The sequence below is a fragment of the Anomaloglossus baeobatrachus genome, chromosome 3 (genome assembly GCF_048569485.1).
Source record: "Anomaloglossus baeobatrachus isolate aAnoBae1 chromosome 3, aAnoBae1.hap1, whole genome shotgun sequence".
In the NCBI taxonomy this organism is placed as follows: domain Eukaryota; kingdom Metazoa; phylum Chordata; class Amphibia; order Anura; family Aromobatidae; genus Anomaloglossus; species Anomaloglossus baeobatrachus.
Window position 1 is genome coordinate 662,766,865 of NC_134355.1, and position 26,696 is coordinate 662,793,560.

A 26,696-nucleotide genomic window follows, 5' to 3' on the forward strand; every position below is an offset into this window, starting at 1 on the left:
AGGAAACCTGTCAGCTGATTCATGCTGCCCATACTCCGGGCAGCATGAATCTAAGCCTTGTTGCATGATATCAGCCAGCTATAGTTTTCCCTGAAATATTTCATTGTTTCAGAGAATATATAATTTGAAGATCAAGCTTGGGACCATAGCTGGGGGTAAGACTTGGCCGGCTCTTCACATGGCTGTTGGTGGTTATTGACAGGTCTCTTGCTATGAGAGAGATCTTTCAGTCATCAGGAGTAACGCCAGACTAGTCTCATCTCCAGGTCAGATATTCTAACTATATTTTTTCTGAAGTGCAAGAGCCTTTCAGAGCAAAATGTACCTGTTGTTTCTGATCCACGGTGCTCTACTCTCCAGCAAAGCCGATGCTGTTTTGTATTGTGCTCTGGTGGAGGGTTTGCTTCACATCCTCTGGTCATGCGCTGGTGTTAGGAGGGACCTGTTCTTGGGTGACTCTTTCTGGGTGAGTGCTCTGCTTCATTAGTGAGCAACCTCGCCCGGATCACCTCCAGTCTTAGTTCCGGCTCTGCAGTGAGTGCTCTGGTTACTGTATGTGCTTTTTTTCTGACCTTTCTTCCTACCCTGGACCTTTCTTACCCTTCTCCGCCTGTGCCCCTGACTCTGACTTTATCCCCCTTGCTTCTGACCTCAGCTACGCTCTCTCCCAGTGTACCTTACATGACTCCCTGGCTTCTGACCTCTGGCTCATACTATGACCTTGGCTTCGCTCTCTCCCTGTGTACTTTACGTAACTTCCTGGCTTCTGACCTCCCACTTGTACTCTGACCTCGGCTTCACTCTCTCCCTGTGTACCTTATGTGACCTTATGGCTCCTGACCTCTGGCTTGTTTAACTTCCCCGTCACTAGTTACATCTAGTGACAACTAGTGGTTTTACGTCACAGTACCTGCCTGCAATCATGCAGCAATGCTCTTATTCATGCTGCCTGCTATTTGGGAAGCATGAATTGAGTGACAGGTTTCCTTAAATTGCAGTTGCCAGTGCTTGTATTTATGTATGGCCTTGTGTTATGATTTATGCATAACCTATTATATAGGGTACAAATTGTCTCTATCCTATGATGAATTCAGCATTGTGGTCTTCCTTTATAAGTACAAAACCACAAAGTACAAGTGATTGTAGCATAATAGAGTGTTTGGGTGAGAATAAGTTGGGCTTTATATCTGATCTACTCTAAAATGTCCACTGTAGTTGTAAGGATATTGTAGGTTCAACTTTATAGAAATTGGAGGAGTATTCAATTACTAGGGTAAAATCATAACCAGCCACTTTTAATAGATGTTTATGTAGGGGAGAGGGTGGGAGGGAGGTTAAGATAATTTTAGGACATTTTGTGACTTTTACGATCCTTCTTATATTTTTAGTTGGCAAAAAAGTACGGCACAGTCTTCACTTTCCGGATAGGAATGTCAAAATCCATTGTCCTCTGTGGTTATGAGACCATTAAAGATGCTCTGATCAACCATGCAGAATTATTTGCAGAAAGGCCAGATATACCATTGTTTTCACAAGCATCTAAAGGCCACGGTGAGTCTTTGTATTGGTTGTAATGTTTCTCTTTTTTTATAAATGGGGATCCTCTGTTATAAGGCAAGTCTCAGGTTTAGAGCCGTCATCAATTAGCAGGTAAGAAAAGCTGTAATAAAGAGAGTCTCTTGTTATAGAGGACCAGTCATGTTCTTGCATTACATGGATAGGGCATCTGCAGACCGGATAAGATTGATAACTGATCTTTAACTTTATGAGAAATGAAATTTCTGGTCACAATGGAAGAAGAAGAGCATCCGCAAGAAGAGAACCAGAAGATTATTGAGCACAACTGGAAGGTGTCCTCTACTGTTTCACAAGAATCCGGTGGTTGACTAAATTAATTGTCAAGAGTCAGTTTTCCCTGACGACTGAATATGATGAATTCAGTCTCAACACGGAGAGAGAAACATGGAGCAAAGCCACCGAAATTGAGGAGACAATCATCATGACTCTGCAACCTCATATGAAAATCTACATCTGGTCATCGGTGGTTTGACTAAATTAATTGTCAAGAGTCAGTTTTCTCTGATGGCAGAATATGATGAATTCAGTCTCAAGATGGAGAGAGAAACATGGCGTGAAGCCACCGAAATTGCCATGACTCTGCAACCTCATAAGAAAATCTATGTCTAGTTTATGTCATCTGTTACATGGCCTTCCACCCACCATTCTTATGTGGGTCCCCAGGGTCAACAAGGGGTCAGAACCCGTTACTACCTCGACAATTCACATAGCTTCTCTCTAAACTTTTTATGACATTGAGAGCATAAAAGGTAATTTGGAAACTCAGCTAATAACAAAAAGATGTCTACAAAACTATTCTATTTTAGGCTTTCTCTTTTACATGTGAGTTTTATACACTCTTCTTTGTCGGCCCAATAAGCCCAGAGTTTCGCAAATCTTTTATCCTTCTCAAACTGATTTAATAGAAAAGTAGGTATCCCCTTCTATTGACTAGAGCTGAGCGAATCTGAGGTTCGGTTTTTGAAGCACCAACTTAAAAAAACAGAGTTCGGGTTCAGAGTTCGAATGCTTTACTTGTGAACGTCACTCATGTGAGCAATGTTGTGCTCAGGTGCGCTTGGTGCTCAGCCCTGTGTGAGCTTATTGCAGTGTTTGAATGTCTCACACAAGGGGTAACAACAGCGTGATCGAATTTAGTGTGCCACAAAAAAAAAATTTGAAAATACCCACCCTCCTCCAGAAATGATCTGCTTATGGCTAGTAAGTAGGCAGAGACTCAAACTGTCAATCGGTGTTTTCCAACCATGCTCGGTGAACTTCGAAGCAGTGGAGGTTTGGGTCATTTGCATCCAGCAAACCGGACCTCCAAAGGTTTGCTCATCTCTACTCTTGACAATGTAAGATGGTTACTGTCATTATTTGAGCTTTCACACTACCACCATATAGAACCAAGATAATACTACTGTATACAGCTCACATATTATCACCATATAGTGAAGAGTATCCAAATAATATTACCTGGAAGAATCTGAATAATACTGTCATTTAGTTTTAAAATAATACTCCAATTGATTTCCCAAATAAAAAAATCCTACTTGAGATGGATGAATTGGCATGGCTTGAACCAAATTCAAATTATTTGAGAATCTCTTTGGTTGTCACCTAGCTCTTACTCATCCTGTAACACAGCATTTCTCCGGTATTTTTGGTCCATTCAGTCTAGTGTGGCTTCTTCTTCAGTTTTGTTATTTTCTTGCTATCCAGTATTCATTTTTGGAATAAGGTTTTTTTTTTTCCAAGTTCAGTGCAGTCTCTTGCTCCATCATCTGGTATCTTCTCTGCCTCCGGTGCTTTTCAAGTCCTTTTCTATGGTGTCACGTCTTTGCGTTGCTCTTAGTGGCTAGGCCTCATGACGTGCATTGCTCCATGACCAAAGATGAGTGTACCCAAACTTTAGGGTTTGGTGTTCATACCAAACACAGACTACAAAAAAATCAGTGTTCGAGTTCAGAGTTCGGGTTCTTTACGTATGCAAACCCCTTGAGTGAACATTACTGTGCTTGATGCTTGACGCCTGGCCCAGTGCGAGTCACTTGCACTGTTTGAATGGCTCATACTGGGGGTAAACATAACATTTTCAAATGTAGTGTGTAAAAAGAAAATGGAAAAACCCAGCCCTCCCACCCCTGGATGTGATCTGTTTATGGCTGGCTGTATGGGCGTGGAGAGCCAAACTGCTCAATCAGTGACTTCCAATGAGGTTCAGGTCAAGTCCAGGTCCAGAACTTTATCTAAAGTCTGTCTGAACCCCCAGTACCCAATATTCCATGGGTCCATGCATCTCAGTCCAAAACTTTATTAAATTACAAAGGCTAGACTATGACCGAAGACCCAAAGATGTCTGGTACTGGAGGAATAAACTACTTCTGACTGAAGAAGATCCATGAATCAAAAAACACCACAGGACCGAACACAATAGAGAAAAAATGTGTTACATGCTTTATTTTGCATTAAAGAGTAGTAATGTATATTTGATTTATGTCAAATACATTTCCAAACATAAATTGAACAAGTCTGCCAAGATTGGATTTGGCTAGGTTTGCTCTTCTAGATGTCTTCTGCTGTTTCTGGAGGACCCATAAGTCAACAAAGTTTGCTTTTGTCAAGCATATCCAGTACATAGACAACATCCAAAATGTACTATGTATTCACTCCAGGTATCGTCTTTGCTACTGGAGAAAACTGGAAAGCAATGAGAAGATTTACACTCTCAACCCTACGAGATTATGGAATGGGGAGGCGAACCATAGAAGACAAGATCACCGAGGAATCGGAACACTTGATTCAGAAGTTAAAATCTTACGAAGGTGAGAAATTAAATTATCCTTTTCATGCTATACATCACTCTGAAAAATACATCAACACCATGTAAAAAATAAATAATTAGTTAAAATCAATAAAATCCAAAAGAATATTAAGATTTGTTTTGTTTGCTTTGTTTTTAGGAAAGCCTTTTGATAACGTGACCAGTATTTATGCTGCTGTAACCAATATAATCGTGTCCATACTGCTGAGTAAAAGATTCGACTATGAGGACCCAACCATACTGAGGCTCATGGGTTTAGTCAATGAAAATGTGAAACTTCTCAGCAGCCCCTGGGTCATTGTAAGTGATTAATACATTACCCTTTTGTGAATTCCAATAAACTTCTGATTGGTTAGTCTTGCTTTTTTATTAGTCTATGGAATTATAATATATATTGGAACAAACTAAAACTTTTAAGAACGGGAATAATGACTTAAAACACTAATCATTGATGCACTTCAATGTGTAACTTCTTTCTTATTTTTTGTTGCATATACACTATAGCTGTACAACAGTTTTCCATTTCTTGCAAAATTGCTGCCCGGAGCTCACAAAACCATATTTGAAAATGTGAAAGAGTTTGAGAACTTTATAGTAAGGACATTTACAAAACATAAGAAAGAGCTGGACGTCAATGACCAGAGGAACCTCATCGATGCCTTTTTGGCCAAGCAACAAGAGGTAAGATAAATGTTTAATCAGTTATTAACATAAGAAAGAAAAAAGGTTGCATGTAGAAGAAAAAAATAAAAGAAGCAATTATCATCACATATCTTTCACCAGTCTAGTTTTGACATCATTAGAAGTTTTAAACCTCCAGTTGGACCACAAGGGCCAAACTGAATTATTAAAGGGAACCTATCACCAGTTTTTTACCCTATAAGCTGTGGCCATCACCAGTGGGCTCTTATATACAGCATTCTAACATACTGTATATAAGAGCCCAAGCCGCTGTGTAGAACATAAAAAAACACTTTATAATACTCACCTAAACTGGTCGCTGCGGTGGATGTGGCTCAGATGGGCGTCTTCGTCCTCTGGTGTCAGCGGCTCCTCTTTCGGCCATCTTCGTCCTCCTTCTGAAGCCTGTGTGCATGACGCATCTACATCATACACACTCGCCGGTCCCGCGCATGCGCACTACAATACATTGATCTGCCCTGCTTAGGGCCTGAATGCCGACGAGTGTGGATGACGTCGGACGAGTCATGCACCGCAGCTTCAGAAGGACGACAGAGGTGGTGACAAAGATGGCCGAAAGAGGCGGCGCCAACACCGGAGGATGAAGACGCCCATCTGAGCCACATCCACTGCAGCGACCGGTTTAGGTGAGCATTATAAAGTGTTTTTTATGTTGTACACAGCGGCCTGGGATCTTATATACAGCATGTTAGAATGCTGTACAGTATATAAGAGCCCACTGGTGGTTGTCGCAGCTTATAGGGCAAAAAAATGGTGACAGATTCCCTTTAAAACGTATGAGCCCTTTTTAAATGGTTTGCATTGTGTAACGTTCAAGTATTTCATAATTATCTACTAGATGTTCAATGATCATTGACATTTAGGAACTAGACCAAGAAGGATAATTATAATCTTTGAGTAGTAGCCAACTCGTGGACTTGTAACCAATGGTTGTTCATTGACAAACCTGCAATTCTCAGCTCTCAAGAGCTCAGAGCATAATAAATGTAAGATTTAAAAATACATAAAAAAACCCTCACCTCATCTCTCCATCTTCCCCTCTACTTACAGCTCACCAAGAGCCATCCACTCTACTTCTTTCAGCCATTGCATGCTGCATCTCTATCATCTTCAGTATAAGTGTCAAGCATGTGACTATTGGGGTTTACCTAGGGCCCGATAAACCCCCCAGTAGATGTTACAACACAGAGGGAACACAGGGGTCATAATACAACGGAGGTCCCTGATGCTAGGGAGAAGGGTGAGGGGACACCTCTTAAACTCACCTCAAGCTAATTCCTGACCTTCCTAGCGTCCCTATAGAGGTTCTTACAACCTGTCACAAGCAGAATACCTTATTCCCTCAGCTGGCCCAACACAGGACTTCTGGCTCAGTCAATGGGCACTGTAAGGATGTGGCACATGTCATGGTAACACAACATTGCAAGCTTATGCCATGCAGTAACACCCAAAGCCTTGTTGCCGCTGGAAGTTCTGACATAAAATAAAGAGGCTGGAGATGCAATAAGTGATGGTGGAAAAAAGAGGACTGGTCTGTGGGCAGCATGCAGCAGCGTGGCCAAAGAGGTCAGGTATTTTTGTTTTACCATTAAATGGTTACTAAAATGACAGCTGAGCACGTTTTCTCTGCAAATCAAATGGAAACGTATTTGAATTTGCGTGGAACTGCATATTTCTTGAAATTCGACATAAACTCGATCCTCTACGAATTACTCTACTCATCACTGGTTGTCAGCCTACGGCATCGATTGTCCATAAGTGGTAGAAGTGACAAGGGGGCTGGATTTGCTTTTTCATCTATACATGGATATATAAAAATTGTAGTCTCTCTGATTTGCCGCAAAACTTGACTTTAATTTTTTGGGTGCAGGTTGGTCATAAATCATCTAAATAAAGATGGCACACACCAATTTATAATGCTATGTCTTATTAATCCAAATTACATTTTCAACACAAGAGATAGGGAGGGCACGCTCCTCCTATTGTGACATTGGACTAATCTAATATATAAAGCTGAGTGTATGTATGTGTGTATGTATGTATGTATGTATGTGTGTGTGAATGTGTGTGTGTGAGTGTGTGTGTGTATGTATGTGTGTGTGTGTGTATGTATGTCCGCTAAAGGAATCCGCACCGTCACATTTACAATCATAATATTTTGCACAGACACCCCATGTGACTCAGGGAATGTCATAGACTATGTTTTGGTGGGGAAATTTAACCCTGCACTTTACAGTTACTCGCCAAAAAACCTGCCTCCATTAAAGTAAATGGAGCTGGAACCTACAGGTTATTAATAGGAGCTGTGAGTGGTTGCTATAGGAACAAAAGAAATTGTTAGTGTAAGAAGCTTATGTGTGAGGTAATAAGATGTCGTGGGGAGACTGATAGAGACAGACAGGGAAAGAGACAGACAGAGAGAGGCAGACAGACACAGACAGACAGGCACAGGCATATAGGGAAAGAGACAGGCAGACAGGGAAAGAGACAGACAGAGAGACAGACTAAGGCAGACAGAGAAAGAGACAGACATGGAAAGAGATAGACAGACAGACAGACAGGGAAAGAGTCAGAGACAGGGAAAGAGACAGGGAAAGGAGAGAGCGGGAAAAAGACAGGGAAAGAGACAGAGACAGGGAAAGAGACAGAGACAGATGGTGAAAGAGACGGATGGGGAAATAGATGGACGGGGAAAGAGATGGACATGGAAAGAGACGGATGGGGAAAGAGACAGACGTTGAAAGAGACAGATGGGGAAAGAGACAGACAGGGAAAGAGACGGACGGAGAAAGAAACTGACAGACAGACAGACACAGAGATAGAGACAGACAGACACAGAGATAGAGAGAGACAGGGAGACTGATACAGAGACAGACAGAAAGATAGACACAAACAGACAGAGACCGACATGGCTAAAGACAGAGACAGACATGAATAGAGACAGACATGAATAGAGACAGAGAGACAGACACACAGTGACTGGGAGAGAGACAGAGAGACAATTACAATCCCGGGCAACGCCCGGGTACTACAGCTAGTTTCTATTATATAAATGCATTATAGGAAATGCTGGATAAAAATGCGGTATTTTATCAAATGCATAAACATTTTTTCCAGGGAAAACCAGAAAACATTAAATATTTCACCAATGTGAATTTGACTTCTCTGGTGGGTGATTTGTTTGGGGCTGGAATGGAGACCACCTCTACCACACTGAGATGGGGGATTCTACTGATGATGAAATATCCAGAAATTCAAAGTAAGACCAATTATTTCAATCATGTAAACATCTTTACTGTATATCATTTTTAACATGACATTAGGAGAAGTAGAAGAAAGTAATAGTGAGATAGAACCTTTTGTCTCGGAACAATTTCCGGGCTAAAACCCCACAATATGCTTCACCTCTGTTTAGCAGCTGTCAGCAAATTCAAGTTGTTTGTCAAAATAAGGAACTTTAGCTAATGTCTGTAATAAAAAATAGTTTGTGATTATTTTTTAAACTAATGGAGCTCGTCTCAGTGCTGTAATTAATGCTCAATGTAATTGTCTATCTGACTTATCAACATCATCTGTCATATGATCTTCGAGGTTAACTTTTGGTTTTCCAATTTGCCACTCCAAAAAGTTGTCTTTTAGTAATTTTAGCATAGCTAGCCAGAAATCGAAAACTGGATGTGATGCGCCCACGGGGTCTTGGGGGTTACTCGTCACCGGGCAGGTGTCAGTTTGGGATGTCACAGCAGCCTGGCCCGGTTTTGTGACCCCAGCAGTGTAAAAAAAAATGGGGATGGGATGATGGGAGTTGTTATTCGTGATGCCATCTGTGATATGCGACCAATAAGGGAGCTGCCGCTGTGGAGAGTCTCTCTCTTCTGGGGCGGATGGTAACGCAGCTCGGGTGTTGCAGCTCTCCACAGGTAGAGCTAGGCCCCAGGGGGGATGATGGTGGTAGTAGTCTATGGTGCCGGAGTGCAGGGGCAATGGCGCCGGTAGAGATGGGATGATACAGAGGTTGCAGTTCATGGTTTTTATTCACTGTAAGGTTGTCACCCTTGGAGTGCAGGACTTCGCTGTAATAGGCTTCAGCCGATCCCGGGTAGTTCAGAGGCCAGAACCGGTGTTATGGACTGTTAGCCCTTCCTCCTTGCGCTGTGTGTGATGAGTCCCTGGGACCTGAAGCCAAGTGGGGACCCGTGTCTTTAGTTTTCCCATCCCATATACCAGGCAGCGCGAGTCCGTTATTGGGCCATCCCTTGGTCATGACTCCTTCTCTCTATGCTGCTGTGCCCCGAGCACTTTAGGTGGGTCGAGAGACTTGCAACCTCCCGCCTGATGTATTCTACTGGCGGGACTTGAAGTTACCACCAACCTAGGGTTCCACACCCCTTCTGTTGCGCCGATCCTGAGGGAGCTATCAACAGTTCTCTCCTCAGCGACTGTGTAAACTCCTGTGTCTCACATGTTCCACCAGTCATCTCCTTCTCCTTCTCCTCTCCTCTCCACTACTGTCTGTTTGAGTGTGTCCCCTCACTCCCCCTGAGTGTTGCTCCTCCCTCACGGGTCCCTGGACTAGTGGGTGGGAGGCCCCATAAGTTCTGGTGACCATCTTGATGACCCTACCCTAACCCAATGTCAATGGAAGGGCAACTAACTGGGTGTTGTAGTGAATGGTGTGGTTACCGGCGATGACCTCCTTCGTACCTGGCATGAGTGCTGCATCGGGGTGCAGTAATCTGTGGTACCTGAAATCACAGGGGCACCACAGATGCAGAGTGTAAATGTAAATCTCCCAGGACCTATGCAAAATCTGTAAGGATTCACATTCTATATATATATATATATATATATATATATATATATATATATATATATACTACTCACAAAGTTATGGATACATGGCTTTCAGGTGAAATTTATGGAAAACATAATAAGTTCAATGTACAGTGATATTTTATCTTGAAAGTAGAGCATTTAACCCCTTTAATCACTGGCGATTTTCCATTTTTCGCTTTGTTTTTTCCTCCCCTTCTTCCAAGAGCCATAACTTTATTATTTTTCCTTCAATATAGCAATATGAGAGTTGTTTTTTTTGCGGTATGAGTTGTACTTTTGAAAAACACAATTTTTTCTGCCCCATAATAGCACTGGAAAAAAAGGAAAAAATAAAGTGCAATTCCACTACTGGTTTTTTGACATTTTTATTTACAGTGTTCACTAAACGGTAAAACTGACCTTGGGTTATGATTCCTCGGGTCACTATGAGTTCATAGAGACCAAATATGTATAGGTTTACTGTTATCTAAATGGTGAAAAAAAAATTCAGAAGTTTGTCAAAAAAAAGAATTGTGCTTTTATTTTCATATTTCAAGACCCGAGCGTTCTCATTTTTCAGGGTCTGGGGCTCAGTGATGGCTTATTTTTTTGCATCTTGAGCTGACATTTTTAATTATACCATTTTTGAGTAGATGTGATGTTTTGATCTCCTGTTATTGCATTTCTGAATATGTTAATAGCAAATATGTGAGTTTTTTTATTTATTTTCTATTGTTTTATTTTCAATAGGGCAAAACGGGAGGTGATTTTAACTTTTAGTTTTTTTTTATTTTTTTAATATTTTTAAAGCTTTTCTTTACATTTTTTATTGATTTTGCTAGTCTCCTTAGGGAACTTTATACTTGCCGTGTCCTTTTGCTTGTGTTGATGAGAGTGACGCTTCACATCGCTCTAATCAGCCGAAATACATTGTTCCTGTGAGCGCCGTTGCGCAGCTGATTTACTGGAAGTGAGTCATGACAGCAACAGGACACATCAGCTAACCTCACGGTGTCATAGCAACAAATTGGTGCCCCGTGATTGTGTCACGGGGCGGTCTATAGCTGCGGGGAATAAAGTGATCACTGCCAGAGCTTGTTATATTTTTCTGTCGGAGTTGGACAGCGCAATCTAAGGGGTTAACAGGCATGGGTAGATCTCCGATCCACCCTCGCCTGTTAAATGCCAATGTCTTTTGAACAGATCAGCAGACATGTGCGGGGATGAAAGCAGGTTCGATGTAACAGAAGGGAGACAACCTAGGACGTACAGTATATATACGTCCTAGGCTGTGAAGGAGTTAAACAGGATCATGCAAACAATTTATTGAAACAAAAGCAATAACAGTGGTGGGTATACCCCACAAAAATGTCAATGTCTCAATAACTTGTCATGTGACCTTGAGCATCAATTCCAGCTGATAACAACATCTCATGCTTTTCACAAGTGGAGTTATGGTTTGCAGAGGCATGGCATTCCACTCTTCTTGAAGGGTGGCCCTCAGGTCTTCAAGGTTCTGGGGTACAGAGTAATGGCCTCTACACAGCAACTCAGCTCTTTAAAGGTTTTCTATGGGATTAAGGTCTTCAGAAAGTGCAAGCCACTCCATTTGAGGTACCCCAGTCTAATGCAGCAATTCCCTAATGATGCAAACTCGATGAAATTAGGCCTCTGTTGTTCATTAAGAGGCAAAATGACTGGATTATTGATGTCCTTCAAGTTGTAGGGATTGTCACTATACCATTCACAAAGTGTAAGGCAGTTCTGTATTGACTAAACACACCTGCCCACACTGTAACACCACCACCACCAAAGGGTCATCTTGCAATGTGGATGGATGCAAGTTTGAGCTTCAATATGAGAGCTGTGCATGTGTGTTTAACATTAGATTACCAAGACTGAACATTTAGAAGATTGGTGTGGGTCCATTAGACATCAGAGGTGGTACTATCAGACTTTCATTCCATGTTTTGTGGTTATGCCATGAATGTGAAAGATGTAGAAGATAGTTATTGCCGTGCACTCAGTCAATATAATGAGGTTCTTCTGGAAAGGATGTGTACCGCCCAGGCCCGGACTGACAGGCGGGAGGGGTGGGACCTCTCCCGGTGGGTTGGCCGGTGGAGGGGTGGGGGGGCCGCCCCCCGCCTCTCCCGCACTCAGGGCCGGCGTCAGCAGTGCACGCGGCATACCTGGGCAAATGCCGGGGCCCTGGAGAGCCGGGGGGGCCCACTCGGCCTCGTCAGTTCTGGTGCCCCTTGGCCAGGGCCCCCTTGCCTTAGTTCTGCTGCCCCCGGGCCGAGTTCCGGGGGTCCGCAGTCCTCGCCAGGAATCTGCAGCGCCGTCCCTTTAAGGCGCGCAGACTTCCTGGTTTGAACTTCATCTGTGGGCGGAGCTACCGACCAGCCTGCTCAGTCCCACAGAGTTTCAGTGCCAGCCAGCGACCCCCAGCACAGCTCTTCTCTCCGGCGCTGTGTGGGCCCCCTCTCCACCGTGACCTGAGCGGTATGTGCCCACCCCGTTCCCCCCCCTTCCCCGGTGTTGTATGTGCTGGCCCCTGGAGCTGTGTGTGGGCCCCCCAGAGCCGCGTGTGTGGGCCCCTCAGAGCCACGTGTGTGTCTGTATGTAGCAGAGCTATGTGTGTATGTATGTAGCAGAGCTATGTGTATGTATGTAGCAGATTCATGTATGTATGTATGTAGCAGAGCTATGTGTGTATGTATGTAGCAGAGCTATGTGTGTATGTATGTAGCAGAGCTATGTGTGTATGTATGTAGCAGAGCTATGTGTGTATGTATGTAGCAGAGCTATGTGTGTATGTATGTAGCAGAGCTATGCGAGTATGTAGCAGAGCTATGTGTGTATGTATGCAGCAGAGCTAGGTGTGTATGTATGTAGCAGAGCTATGTGTGTATGTATGTAGCAGAGCTATGTATGTAGCAGAGCTATGTGTGTATGTAGCAGAGCTATGTGTGTATGTATGCAGCAGAGCTATGTGTGTATGTATGTAGCAGAGCTATGTGTGTATGTATATAGCAGAGCTATGTATGTAGCAGAGCTATGTATGTAGCAGAGCTATGTGTGTATGTATGTAGCAGAGCTATGTATGTAGCAGAGCTATGTATGTAGCAGAGCTATGTGTGTATGTATGTAGCAGAGCTATGTGTGTATGTATGCAGCAGAGCTATGTGTGTATGTATGTAGCAGAGCTATGTGTGTATGTATGTAGCAGAGCTATGTATGTAGCAGAGCTATGTGTGTATGTATGTAGCAGAGCTATGTGTGTATGTATGCAGCAGAGCTATGTGTGTATGTATGTAGCAGAGCTATGTGTGTATGTATGGAGCAGAGCTATGTGTGTATGTATGCAGCAGAGCTATGTGTGTATGTATGTAGCAGAGCTATGTGTGTATGTATGCAGCAGAGCTATGTGTGTATGTATGTAGCAGAGCTATGTGTGTATGTATGTAGCAGAGCTATGTATGTAGCAGAGCTATGTGTGTATGTATGCAGCAGAGCTATGTATGCAGCAGAGCTATGTGTGTATGTATGTAGCAGAGCTATGTGTGTATGTATGTAGCAGAGCTATGTATGTAGCAGAGCTATGTATGTAGCAGAGCTATGTGTGTATGTATTTAGCAGAGCTATGTGTGTATGTATGTAGCAGAGCTATGTATGTAGCAGAGCTATGTATGTAGCAGAGCTATGTGTGTATGTATGTAGCAGAGCTATGTGTGTATGTATGCAGCAGAGCTATGTATGTAGCAGAGCTATGTATGTAGCAGAGCTATGTGTGTATGTATGTAGCAGAGCTATGTGTGTATGTATGCAGCAGAGCTATGTGTGTATGTATGTAGCAGAGCTATGTGTGTATGTATGCAGCAGAGCTATGTGTGTATGTATGTAGCAGAGATATGTGTGTATGTATGCAGCAGAGCTATGTGTGTATGTATGTAGCAGAGCTATGTGTGTATGTATGCAGCAGAGCTATGTGTGTATGTATGCAGCAGAGCTATGTGTGTATGTATGCAGCAGAGCTATGTATGTATGTATGCAGCAGAGCTATGTGTGTATGTATGCAGCAGAGCTATGTGTGTATGTATGCAGCAGAGCTATGTGTGTATGTATGTAGCAGAGCTATGTGTGTATGTATGTAGCAGAGCTATGTGTGTATGTATGCAGCAGAGCTGTGTGTATGTATGTAGCAGAGCTATGTGTGTATGTATGTAGCAGAGCTATGTGTGTATGTATGTAGCAGAGCTATGTGTGTATGTATGCAGCAGAGCTATGTGTGTATGTATGCAGCAGAGCTATGTGTGTATGTATGCAGCAGAGCTATGTGTGTATGTATGTAGCAGAGCTATGTGTGTATGTATGCAGCAGAGCTATGTGTGTATGTATGTAGCAGAGCTATGTGTGTATGTATGCAGCAGAGCTATGTGTGTATGTATGCAGCAGAGCTATGTGTGTATGTATGCAGCAGAGCTATGTATGTATGTATGCAGCAGAGCTATGTGTGTATGTATGCAGCAGAGCTATGTGTGTATGTATGCAGCAGAGCTATGTGTGTATGTATGTAGCAGAGCTATGTATGTAGCAGAGCCATGTATGTAGCAGAGCTATGTGTGTATGTATGCAGCAGAGCTATGTGTGTATGTATGCAGCAGAGCTATGTGTGTATGTATGTAGCAGAGCTATGTGTGTATGTATGTAGCAGAGCTATGTATGTAGCAGAGCTATGTATGTAGCAGAACTATGTGTGTATGTATGTAGCAGAGCTATGTGTGTATGTATGCAGCAGAGCTATGTGTGTATGTATGTAGCAGAGCTATGTGTGTATGTATGCAGCAGAGATATGTGTGTATGTATGCAGCAGAGCTATGTGTGTATGTATGCAGCAGAGCTATGTGTGTATGTATGCAGCAGAGCTGTGTGTGTATGTATGATGTGTATCTATGTATGTCAGTGTATATGACTGTATAGATGTGTCAGTTCTATATGTATTTTTGTGAGTTTGTCTTTAAATATGTATATGTATGTGTACGTATGTGTGTGTCTGCGTGTGGATGGGGCCCACTGGGACTCTTCCGCCCGGGGCCCACAAAAACCTGGAGCCGGCCCTGCCCGCACTGCCTGCTGTTTAAAATTATTTTGTGGCTGCCGCCACCCGCCGGCCGCCACTATAGCGGTGGGGTCCGGTGAGCGGCCCGATTTTTGCATGTGGGCTGCTTTGGTTTGAGTTCCAGGGCTGAATTTCAGTCCCAGTCCGGCCCTAGTACCGCCCCACGCTCGGCTGCAGCTGAGCCGCTTGGATCCGGGCTCGTTTGTCGGTGGCTCGAGCGCCTCCGGGTCGGGGTTCACTTCACTCTGAAAGGGGCTGGCACTTTGAAGGGGGTTTTAGGGGTACGGCCGAGGCCGTGGTTTGTTTGTTAGAGTTCATGACGCCACCCACGCAGCAAAGGTGTTAACCCCTCCATGGGCAGGGGTGATGGTCTCGGGGCCCATTGGAGATGGTATTTGGGTTCTTGGCGGTGCAGGGCAGTGCGCGGTCCAAGGGCACAGTGGTACTCACTATTAAAGATGCACAAGAGTCTCTGGTAAACCAAAAAGATGGAGGTCGGTGCCCGCAGCCGGCTGCGTCTGGTCCCCCAATCGGGTTGGTGGTCTCCGCCTTTCTCCTGCACCTTTTTTATTGCTGTTGACAGCCCGTGCTTCAGGAACGGGAGCCCCGCTCCCCGGCTTTGTGTGTCGGCAGAGCCCGTTTGCCCGCAGACACTGGCCCGTGGGATCTCTAAGCCTAAGCGGTGGCATTTATCCCCCTCGGTGGGCTGTTGTCTTCAATCGGGACTTGAGTGGGAAAGGACCTAGAGTCCAGACCTCAATCAGTTAATTAACTTAGTCCGGTAGTTTTGGGACCAAGTTTCAGGGTCTGAGTACCCCCTTTGTGCTCTGGTTTCCAGTCGGTTCCCCGGTTTGGTACTGGCGGGCCACTACCCTGCCCTGGTCCCTTACAGTTCCACCTGGCCGTCTTCCCGGCTCCTGCAGGCTGAGGCCACCGTATTCCCCCTAGCCAGAGGTGACTGGGCTCCAACCCAGGCACCTGGTTGTTAGACTATGGCAGACCTGGGCACAGGTCTGCCTCTGCACTTGACCTTCACTCCTCTCCTCTCCAAGACTATCTAACTGTTTTTTTTCTGCCTCAGGGCCCGTGAACTCCTCAGTGGGCGTTTCCAACCGCCTGGGCACGCCCCCTGGTGTGTTCATCAAACCCTGAGGGAGGTGACTAGGGTTTTAAGGGTTGGCTGGTGTTACGCTTTTTAGGGGACGGGTGTTTGTGCAAGGGCCTACCTGCGACTACCTGGCTAGTCCAGGGCGTCACAGATGTGCAATCCCAAAATGTCAGGAAGATAATTTTACTGCACACTTGGATGAATTGATGTAAAACTGAAATTTTATTTGCAGAGTAGACATTCACATGGATATGAAATAGGTGCAGGAATGATTGCGACAAATAGAAAATGTTTTGAACTATTGGGATCTTGTTCACTAGTGTCTGGTTATGGAGGGTAGAAGGTGCTCCATCACCTAAGTCCTGTGAGTCTTAAAGGAAACCTGTCCCCAGATTTGGTGACTATAAGTTGCGACCACCACCACTGGACTCTTATATACAGCATTCTAACATGCTGTATATAAGAGTCCAGGCCGCTGTGTAACACGTAAAAATCACTTTATAATACTCACCTAAGGGACGGTGTGGTGCAGACTCGTCGGATGGGTGTCTCCGTTCTCTGGTATCGGCATCTCCTCTTTTGACCATCTTTGTATTTTTGTCCTCCTTCTTCTGATCCCTGGGTGCATGACGTGTCCTACATCATCCACAAAAGCCAACACTGAAGTCCCGCACATGTGCACTACAATACTTTGATCTGCCCTGCTTAGGGCAGACCAAAGTGCATCTGCGCAGGACCTCAATGCCGGTCTGTGTGCATGATGTAGGACGCGTCATGCACCCAGGCTTCAGAAGAAGGAGGACAAAGATGGCCGAAAGAGTAGTACCAGTACCAGAGAACGGAGACACCCATCCGACCGGTCTGCACTGCACCACCCCTTAGGTGGTTATTATAAAGTGATTTTTATATTCTACACAGCGGCTTTGGCTTTTATATACAGCATGTTAGAATGGTGTATAAAAGAGCCCACTGGTGGTGGCCACAGCTTATAGGCCCCAAATCTGGTGACAGCTTCCCTTTAAAAGATGGCAGTACCCTTTTAGGTTGGAATTAACAGCACTTGTTGGGAGCAAGATTATCAGAAGTTCTTAATTAAATCATGATGTTTCAAATTTATTTTCAATTTTTTGTAAAAGGTTTAAAAAACATCATCTACTCACCTCCACACACCTCTACTGCAGCTGCTCCTCTGATCATCTCCTTTATCTGCTCTCTTCTGTGTTCCATATTTTCCTCTTTCTAGGCCTTCAGTGCTGCCATTCTTCTGTAGGCCCTACGTTCCATGTGATCTGCTGCATGTGGTAATGTGGAGCGTAACGCACGTCATTGATCATGTGGTGTCTAGTGAAGAATGGTAGCACCGGAGGGTCGGAAAGAGAAGAAGATATAGGTTAGACGATAGATGGTGAAGGAGCTGACCTAAACTTCTCAGGTGGTGGGAAAGGTAGGGGATAACCAAGCCGAGTTGGGTATTAAAATTTCTTTTTAAAACTCTTCCAAGCCAGTAAGATTTTTACCAAATTTATTTGATGCAAATTGAATTTCCCACCCAATTTGAAGTGCATCTGCTGAGTTTGAGTTTTAATAGAGTTCATCATTTTTAGTTCTGGATTATCAGACAATAGTATTAAGGTGAATTGAGACTCGAAAATGGGACAGACCACATCAATACATTTAGGAAATGCTATGTCAATATACAATAATGGTCTATAATTAGTGTGATTGGTGGGAGTATAGAAGCTCAGAAGAAATCAAACACATTGGTAGAAGCTACAGTCTTTCTGAGGGCCCTGGTATGTCGATGATGCTGGTTGTCCATAGTACTAAATTCAGCTAGATTATCATGTAGATCAGTATAACTGTGTTAATATAGATTATAATGTATAGGTATACTGTATATAATAATGAAAAAGAGGCAGTACACCATTAGTAGTGCAAAAAGGTTCCGTGATAGGAACAAAACATCACAACATGGGATAATTAAGTCATTTTCATCATTTTATCACAGTGGACCAATTGGTATTTATCCATAAGACCCTGTGCCCACTATTTTGCAATAGTATTTTAGTGCTGTTTCACTCTATATAAACAAAACACCCAAAACCCATCAATAAGGTGTCTAGGAAACAATGAATATCAAAGGCCCCTGTGAACATATGTATGGCAAAAAACCGTTTGCAGAGGTCAAGACCACCATAAACACAAATTTAAATATCTTTTATATTTTATTATATCAAATAATCAATAGAAAAATTCAAGAGGATGTATTTTATAATAGTAAGTAGGGAGACAAATATAGTAAAAGTAGGTAGGGTATCTCAAGAAAGAACATATCAATACGTATCAGAGGGACTATAAAAGGCATATACTACAGCTCCATCCACAGTAATAAATAAATATTGAGAAATATACTGCAAACAATGATTTCTGTTTTGATGTAAAAAAAAATAAATATCAATAATAAAATGATATCTCAATAAATAATGCATGCAGCAAAGAAACCCAAGTAACAAAGTGCTAATTAAGTAAATAATAAAATTCTAAAGTGCCTAGGAGAGTCCTTTTAAAAGATAGTAGAAAGACTTAGGCGGGCTTTGCACACTACGACATCGCAGGTGCGATGTCGGTGGGGTCAAATCGAAAGTGACGCACATCCGGCGTCACTTGCGATGTCGTAGTGTGTAAATCCTAGATGATACGATGAACGAGCGCAAAATCGTCGTCATCGTATCATCGCTGCAGCCTCCGACATTTCCATAATGCCGGGGGAGCGACAGGTACGATGTAGTTCCTCGTTCCTGCGGCCGCACACATCGCTGTGTGTGAAGCCGCAGGAGCGAGGAACTTCACCTTACCTGCCTCCCGGCTGCAATGAGAAGGACGGAGGTGGTCGGGATGTTTACATCCTGCTCATCTCCGCCCCTCCACTTCAATTGGCCGCCTGCCGTGTGACGTCACTGTGACGCCGCACGACCCGCCCCCTAAGGAAGGAGGCGGGTCGCCGGCCAGAGGGACGTCGCACGGGAGGTATGTGCGTGTAAAGCTGCCGTAGCGATAATAATCGCTACGGCAGCTTTCACTATATATCGCACGTGCGACGGGGGCGGGACTATCGCTGCAGCATCGGTAACACATTGTTACCGATGTTGCAACGTGCAAAGCCCGCCTTAGGCTCAAAGTAAACAAAAAGTAAGTAGATTCAATGAATGAGAAAGGTGCAGTAGTGCCTAATAAAGATTCTAATGGGATAGCAGCATGATGGTTGAAAGTATACACTAGTGGAGGAGATGGTAGATACTTATGTCAGGTCCATGAAGATGGTCTGTTCTTAGCCCGACGCGCGTTTCGTCCAATACCGACTTCCTCAGGGGGAGGTTGAAGTGATGAGTTTCACTCTGTTGTGTTTTAATATATAATTAATCTCTCTCATGACAGAAAAAGTGCAGAATGAAATTGAGAAAGTGATCGGATTGGCCCAACCTCAAATGGAGCATCGCAAAGAAATGCCGTATACAGATGCCGTCATCCATGAGATTCAGCGGTTTGGGGATATCGCACCGGCTGCTGTTCCACATGCAACTACTCGAGATGTCACCTTTAGAGGCTATTTTATTCCAAAGGTAATAACTCTGTCATCTGTCTTCTCTTATTGGACCATTTGCCATTGTTATAAAATGGTAGTATAGCACTATGCTATTGAGCAAACACCTCACATTAGGGCCAATCATAAGGGCACATAGCACTGTGAGAAAGAAGGAAGGTGATCCAGCTCAAGTGGGGCAAGGTCCGGCATGCACGGATAACACTCTGGCAGTGCAAGGGTCCAACAGAAGAATAAGAAATCCAGCTTCCGGAGTTGTAGTAAAACTATTGCAAAATTTTATTGAAGGACGTCAAAATTAAAGTGATGACAAGGACAAAAATAGGTAGCCCATATACGGCTACGCGTTTCAAACCCTGCCTGTGTTCTTTGTTCGAAACGCGTCGCCTTATGCCGTATATGGGCTCCCTATTTTTGTCCTTGTCATCACATTAATTTTGACGTCCTTCAATAAAATTTTGCAATAGTTTTACTACAACTCCGGAAGCTGGATTTTTTATTCTTAACATAGCACTGTACATCAGATATCTTTCTTTAGTGATTGTGGACAACCACAATTTTTATTTGTAAATCAGAGTATTTGCTAATTTTGCAAATACCTAATTTTCCACCACTAAAATCTTCCTGCCACATAAAATTTATCCATGTAATGAAAAAATGTCCTTTCCTGAAACCTCTACCTGCTTGTCACACATGGACTAGCAGACGTCCGGAATATAGCATAGCCATGGGATGGAACGGGAGAGGAGCATAAATAGTAGCATAAATAAATAGATCTTTAGAAAAAGTATTTATAAAGATCCTTTACAATATGTTAATGAGGCCAGCGACTAGTCACAAGGGCGTTAGTTCCCTTGGCTAGTCGGCCCCTTAGCATGTAAGCACGTCCCTGTGGGTGTGCTATCACGAATGGGCAGTGTCAGAGGCATGGTCGCTCTCACCTCTGCTGTCACCACTGGTTTTCAGCTCAGTGCGAACAATCAGAACATCCCAGGACTTCCAGTCATGTGCACTACACGAGTTTGAAGCCGGGACGCATACACCTGGCTTCATAGCACGCATGACTGGAAGTCCGGGACTTCTGATCATGCGCACTGAGCCTAAATCCAAGCAATGGGCATGGTGCAGCAGAGAGCGGTGAGATCGACCATGCCTCAGATGCTTCACATTCATTAGCATGTTAGCACACCCATAGGGACATTCTAACATGCTAAGGGGGCCGACTAGCCAAGGGAACAAACGAACAGGGGACTAGTCCCTGGCCTCAATAGCATATTATAAAGAATCTTTAGAAATACTTTTTCTAAATATCCCTTTTGTCTATGTTAGTGTCTACAGGGACAGTTAGGCAGGGGTTAGCAATATGCACCCAGAACTCCTCTTGGCTCTGGGTGCACATTGCACCTGACAGGTTTTATGATATATATATATTTTTTTGAATATGAAAAAAAAAGGATGATACACTGATGATAATTGATAAAACTCAGATGCAAAACACTGATGAATATCCCTCCATTTTTTTCACCAAATATTAGTTTTTCAGCCGTTGTCTAAATAGTTTAATCAACCAGGCCCTCCAGTCAGTGTAGTGTGGTGCCGGTTCCGAACTGACAAATTATACGATTTTCTTGCCTTCAACGGTACAATGCTTCAAGTCAATTCATTCCATTTGTAATCAATTTACCTGTACTCTTTGTATAGTATATTTACTATATAACATTTTTGTTTTTGTTCCAGGGAGCAACTGTGATCACACTGATTCATTCGGCTCTCAGAGATAAGGATTACTTCGAAAAACCAGAGGAATTTTATCCAGAACATTTTCTTGACTCCGCTGGAAATTTTAAGAAGAACGAGGCCTTTATTCCTTTCTCCATAGGTAACAAGAACATTATAGCTAAAAATTAATAAAGTCACTTGATTAACTTGTTTTAAAACAATGGTCACTGTGAAGGAGACATTACCTCTTTTGTATAGGGTTTTTTTTGTCTATTTTTTTTCCCATTAAAATTGCTTTTTCTTTTTTTACTTTTTTTTAAGACCTCACCACCCGGCAATTTTCCATTTTTACTTTTTCCTCCCTTTCTTCCAAGAGCCATAACTTTTTTTTATTTTTGTTCACCCCATTGTAGTTTATTGCAATGTTACGGAGACCAAGAACAACTAAAATTCTGGTGTTTTGATTTTTTCTCATGACGCCGTATACCGATCAGATTAATTTATTTTCTAACTTGATAGATCGGGCATTTATGAATACAGCAATACCAAATATGTGGTTTATTATTATTATTATTATTGTTTTATTTTCAATGGGGCAAAAAGTGGGTGATTTGAACTTTAGTGTTTTTTTTTAATTTTTTTTTCATATTTTAAAAAAACATTTTTTACACTTTTTCTTTCTTTTACTATTCCTCCTAGGGCAGAGGTCCCCAACTCCAGTCCTCAAGGCCCACCAACAGTGCAGGTTTTTGGGATTTCTTTAGTATTGCACAGGTGTTAATGTAATTACCTGCCCAGGTGCTGGTTCCAACAGCAGTGCAATGCTAAGGAAATCCTGAAAACATGCACTTTTGGTGGGCCTTGAGGACTGGAGTTGGGGAACCCTGTCCTAGGGGACTTGAAGTTGATATAGTCTGATTGCTTCTGCGGGACAGGGCCTTGCTTCAACCCTGCTCTATACAGCAGAAATGCTGATCTCCTATGAACATCAGCGCTCAGCTGGCATTCACAGGAATTTAGTAATAACAGGGACATGGGTCATCAGCTGACTCTCAACTGTTATAACAACCCATCATTACCCCATGATCATGTCATAGGACCGCCGATGGGAGTGAGGAATGACAAGCTCCCAGCTGGCATGCATTAAATCCCGCTGTCAGAGATTAACAGTGGGATTTAACTAGTTAGCAGGCACGGGTGGATCACCGATTCATCTGCACCTGTTAACTGCACATGTCAGCTGATTAGATCAACCATGCAAGTCCGCATTAGGCTGGATTCACACTTGTCAGTGACTCTTGCGAGTCTCGCATTGCATCACCCGACACGGCTGCACACTCTCCTGACAGGAGCGGGTCGGCTGCATGTATTTCTATGCAGCTAAGACACTTGTGTCTGGAGAGTGTGTGGCCATGCCGGGTGATGTGATGTGAGACTCGCGCGAGTCTCTCACAAATGTGATTCCAGTATTAAAGGAAAACACACAACCTATCATGTACCGGTATATCATAGGTTATGAAAGGATTAAACATGACCTGTCACCAGATTGAAAGTGTCCAGTTTTTGCTCTTATTTTATTCCCACTGCTCCCCTGAGTATATTATTTTTGGTTTTCAAAAATCCAGCCTGATTATTTAACGCTAATTATTATGGTCTGTGCAATAGGGCGTGGTGGAAAGGATCCTCAGGGGTGTATTCTTAGGCTGATTTGAATTACTACTCTGTGAGCAGTGACCCCTTGGCAAAGACCATAAAAAGTAGCAACTAACTAGTAGTAACCATATGGCGGATTAAAAAAAAATGTTATCATACTGTTGTAGCAGCAAAAAATGAAAAAAGAGTAAAGACTGGCCACTTTTGACCTAGTGATAGGTACCCTTTGAATAGCTAATTAGCATTGATATATCAAACTCTGCTGCTAAGGGAAAGGATGTTTCTACCCAGTGGACTCATGAGCTCTATACTATATACATGCACCCAACATCCATCGCACATGTAAGGTGGATGACAGGAAGGGGTTAAACCTTGCCTAAAAGTGCTCAGTAGGTTTCCATAAATGGCAGAACTACTGTCAATGCTTAGATTCTGTGGTAGCTCCAATCCAAGCATTTATATTTAAAGGGAACCTGTCATCAGAAATTTAGCTTGAAACCTAAAAGTTTCCCCCTCTGCAGCTCCTGGGCTGCATTCTAGCAGGTTCCTGTACTTTTTAAGCCCTCTTTTAAACCAAATTAAATACTTTATAAACTTGTACCTTTTGCTATGTAAATTTTGTAAATCGTCCATGGGTGCGGGCTCTCTGCTGACCGTTGCTGTTCCTCCAGCACATTGACGCCGTCCCCCCACGCTCCATTTCATCCCTCAGGACGCCGCCCACTGCGCCCGAGGTGCCGCCCACGCCAGGATCCCTGGTGACGTGTGTCACAAGCACGAGATTATGGGCGGCGCTGTGATTGCATCGCAAGTGCCCACCCATAATCTCGTGGACGCGCTTTCCCCACTGCCTCCAGCGTTCTGCGCAAGCGCTCGCCAGCCAAATGACCCGACGTCACCTCCTTCCCATCTTACCCTGCAGCAGGGCAAGATGGGAAAGAGGTGATGTCGGGTCATCTGGCCAGCAAGCGCTTGCGCAGAACGCTGGAGGAAGAGGGGAAAGTGCGGTCACGAGGTTGTGGGTGGCACTTGCTGATGACACTCACAGCGCCACCCATATCCTCGTGCCTGCGCAAAACGTCACCAGCGGTCACACGTGCACACTGTGCACAGTACCGCTACAGTCGCACAGCGCATGCGCGGGACCACGGGCGCCCAGGGGCGGCGTCCTGAGATATGAAATTCAGCGTTGGGGGGCAGCGTAAATCTGCTGGAGGAACAGCAACGGTCAGCAGAGAGCCCGCCCCCATGGACGATTTACAAAATTTACATAGCAAAAGGTACAAGTTTATAAAGTATTTAATTTGGTTTAAAAGGGGCCACAAAAAGTACAGGAACCTTTCTAGAATAAAGCCCAGGAGCTGCAGATGGGGAAACTTTTAGGTTTAAAGCTAAATTTCTGATGACAGGTTCCCTTTAACCGATCAAAGAACGATGATTTATGTCTGAATTGATTCATGTATTTGTATATTTGTTTTTCTTTCTAGGGAAAAGAAGTTGTGCGGGAGAGACCTTGGCTAAAATGGAGATATTTATCTTCTTTACATCATTGCTTCAAAACTTCACATTTCTTCCACCCGCTGGAGCTAAACTGGACCTTACGCCCGCCATGGGGTCAACCAACGCACCCCAACCTTATGAAATCTGTGCGGTGTCTCGCATATAGACTATGAATACCGTCAATCCTAATGTGAAAGATACCTCAAGTCATAGGGAAAAAAAATATTGTAAATGTTTCAAAAAGCACAGAACAAAAATGAAGAACTTTTTTTTTAGATTTGGGATCTACATTTTGTCATCTACTAGGATATCAGGCTCATGTGATAATGAAGGATTCTGCTTTGATTTTTATTTTTCTGCATATCCGTTTCCCCATAATAATGATAGAACCTCAGTTCTTTATTTCTCCATAGCCATGCCTTCTTCTTGAATGTCCATCATGTTCACTCACTGCTACTTGACTTGCTCTTTACTGGTCTATATGAGCCATCATGAATCGTGAGATTAGCTAATAGCACTGGTTAAAACTCAAGTGAGTCCTCATATAATTCCCCATTTTATTCAAAAGGACTCAACACAGGTCTACCACAATATTAAGTTTCCAAAAGGTAGCTCCTCTACTTTTGAGTTAAGGCATCAGAAAATTACTTCTGGTCTAAAGCGGGCTTTAAACGCTACGACATCGCTAATGCGAAGTCGTTGGGGTCACGGAATTTGTGACGCACATCCGGCCGCATTAGCGATGTCGTTGCGTTTAAAGCCCGCTTTAGACCAGAAGTAATTTTCTGATGCCTTAACTCAAAAGTAGAGGAGCTACCTATGAGCGATTTTGCATTGTCACAAAAATGTGCAAAATCGCTCATCGGTGACATGGGGGTCCATTCTAGAATATCGTTGGAGCTGCAGGTACGAAGTAGTTTGTCGCTCCTGCGGCAGCACACATCGCTCCGTGTGATGCCGCAGGAACGAGGAACCTCTCATTACCTGCCGCCGGCCCCAATGCGGAAGAAAGGCGGTAGGCGGGATGTTACATCCCGCTCATCTCCTCCCCTCCGCTTCTATTGGGCGGCCGCTCAGTGATGTCGATGTGATGCCGCACGGACCGCCCCCTTAGAAAGGAGGCAGTTTGCCGTTCACAGCGACGTTGCAGGGAAGGTAAGTATGTGTGACGGGTCTGGCCGATGCTGTGCGACACGGGCAGTGATTTGCCCGTGTCGCACAACCGATGGGGGCGGGAACGCCTGCTAGAGATATCGGTACTGATATCGCAGCGTGTAAAGTAGCCTTTAGTCTATATTCTCCAGGCAAATGCAGGTCTACTGGATGGCCACCATTGATGGTCATTGTACAGAAGCCAGATTTATTTCTTATGTATGGGTAACATGCTTTGATTTAGCACTAGTATTATGCAGCTTCATCAGCTTTTAACCTAGAACATGTTGAAACTCTGATTTTTGAAGACTCTCCTGTATCTAAACAACACCAGATCCAAGTTAAAGTTGGGGTATTAGGGCAACATTTTTTGCCAGGTATCCAAAAGTGAACCTGAAGGATCAACAGACTATGGTGGTAGTATGATACCAAACATAATATTAGGCGTTTACTTTGAAAGTATTTATAAGACACACCCCAAATTTAGAGAAAAAAAAAGGTTAAAATAAATGGGGTCCGTCTTCTAATATGGTGGTGTCTTATGGGGGGGGCAGTGGTGGTGGAGCAGGGGGGGGTCATAGGAGGCACGGGCAGTTGTGGAGCAAGGCAATGCCGCGAGTGGTGTGGAAGGTGTCCCAGATGCTCGGTGGCACTGTGAAGCAGATAAAACATCCAGGAATGTAGCTTACCAGGGGGTAAAATGGTGGAGAATGGTAACAGGAGGCAGGAGAGATGATGCATATGCTGCGGGCTGTGTGCTGCTCTGTGCTGCAGGCACTGCGGGCTGTGCGCTGCTCTCTGTTGTGGGTTCTGTGCTGTGTGCAGCAGGCGGTGAGGCAGAAGACATCCTGAAGACTTTGGCTGTGCATGCTTCAAAAAATGGCGCACGAAGTCATCGCGTGCCTAGACTGCGTTATCAGCTCACTGACAAGCCAAAATC

General features: G+C 43.7%; 1 protein-coding gene across 1 annotated transcript in view; it reads left to right on the top strand.

The window, feature by feature from the left end:
* Positions 1-25,264, top strand: part of LOC142297014 (cytochrome P450 2K4-like) — a 43,763-nt gene extending 18,499 nt beyond the window's left edge. The window contains exons 3-10 of the mRNA XM_075341222.1: positions 1,389-1,551; positions 4,236-4,385; positions 4,524-4,684; positions 4,889-5,065; positions 8,204-8,345; positions 19,567-19,751; positions 21,470-21,611; positions 24,592-25,264. Of these exons, the coding sequence (XP_075197337.1) occupies positions 1,389-1,551; positions 4,236-4,385; positions 4,524-4,684; positions 4,889-5,065; positions 8,204-8,345; positions 19,567-19,751; positions 21,470-21,611; positions 24,592-24,770 (1,299 nt within the window). The 3' untranslated portion in view covers positions 24,771-25,264. The remainder of the gene's footprint in view (positions 1-1,388; positions 1,552-4,235; positions 4,386-4,523; positions 4,685-4,888; positions 5,066-8,203; positions 8,346-19,566; positions 19,752-21,469; positions 21,612-24,591) is intronic.
* The last annotated feature ends 1,432 nt before the right edge of the window (positions 25,265-26,696 follow it).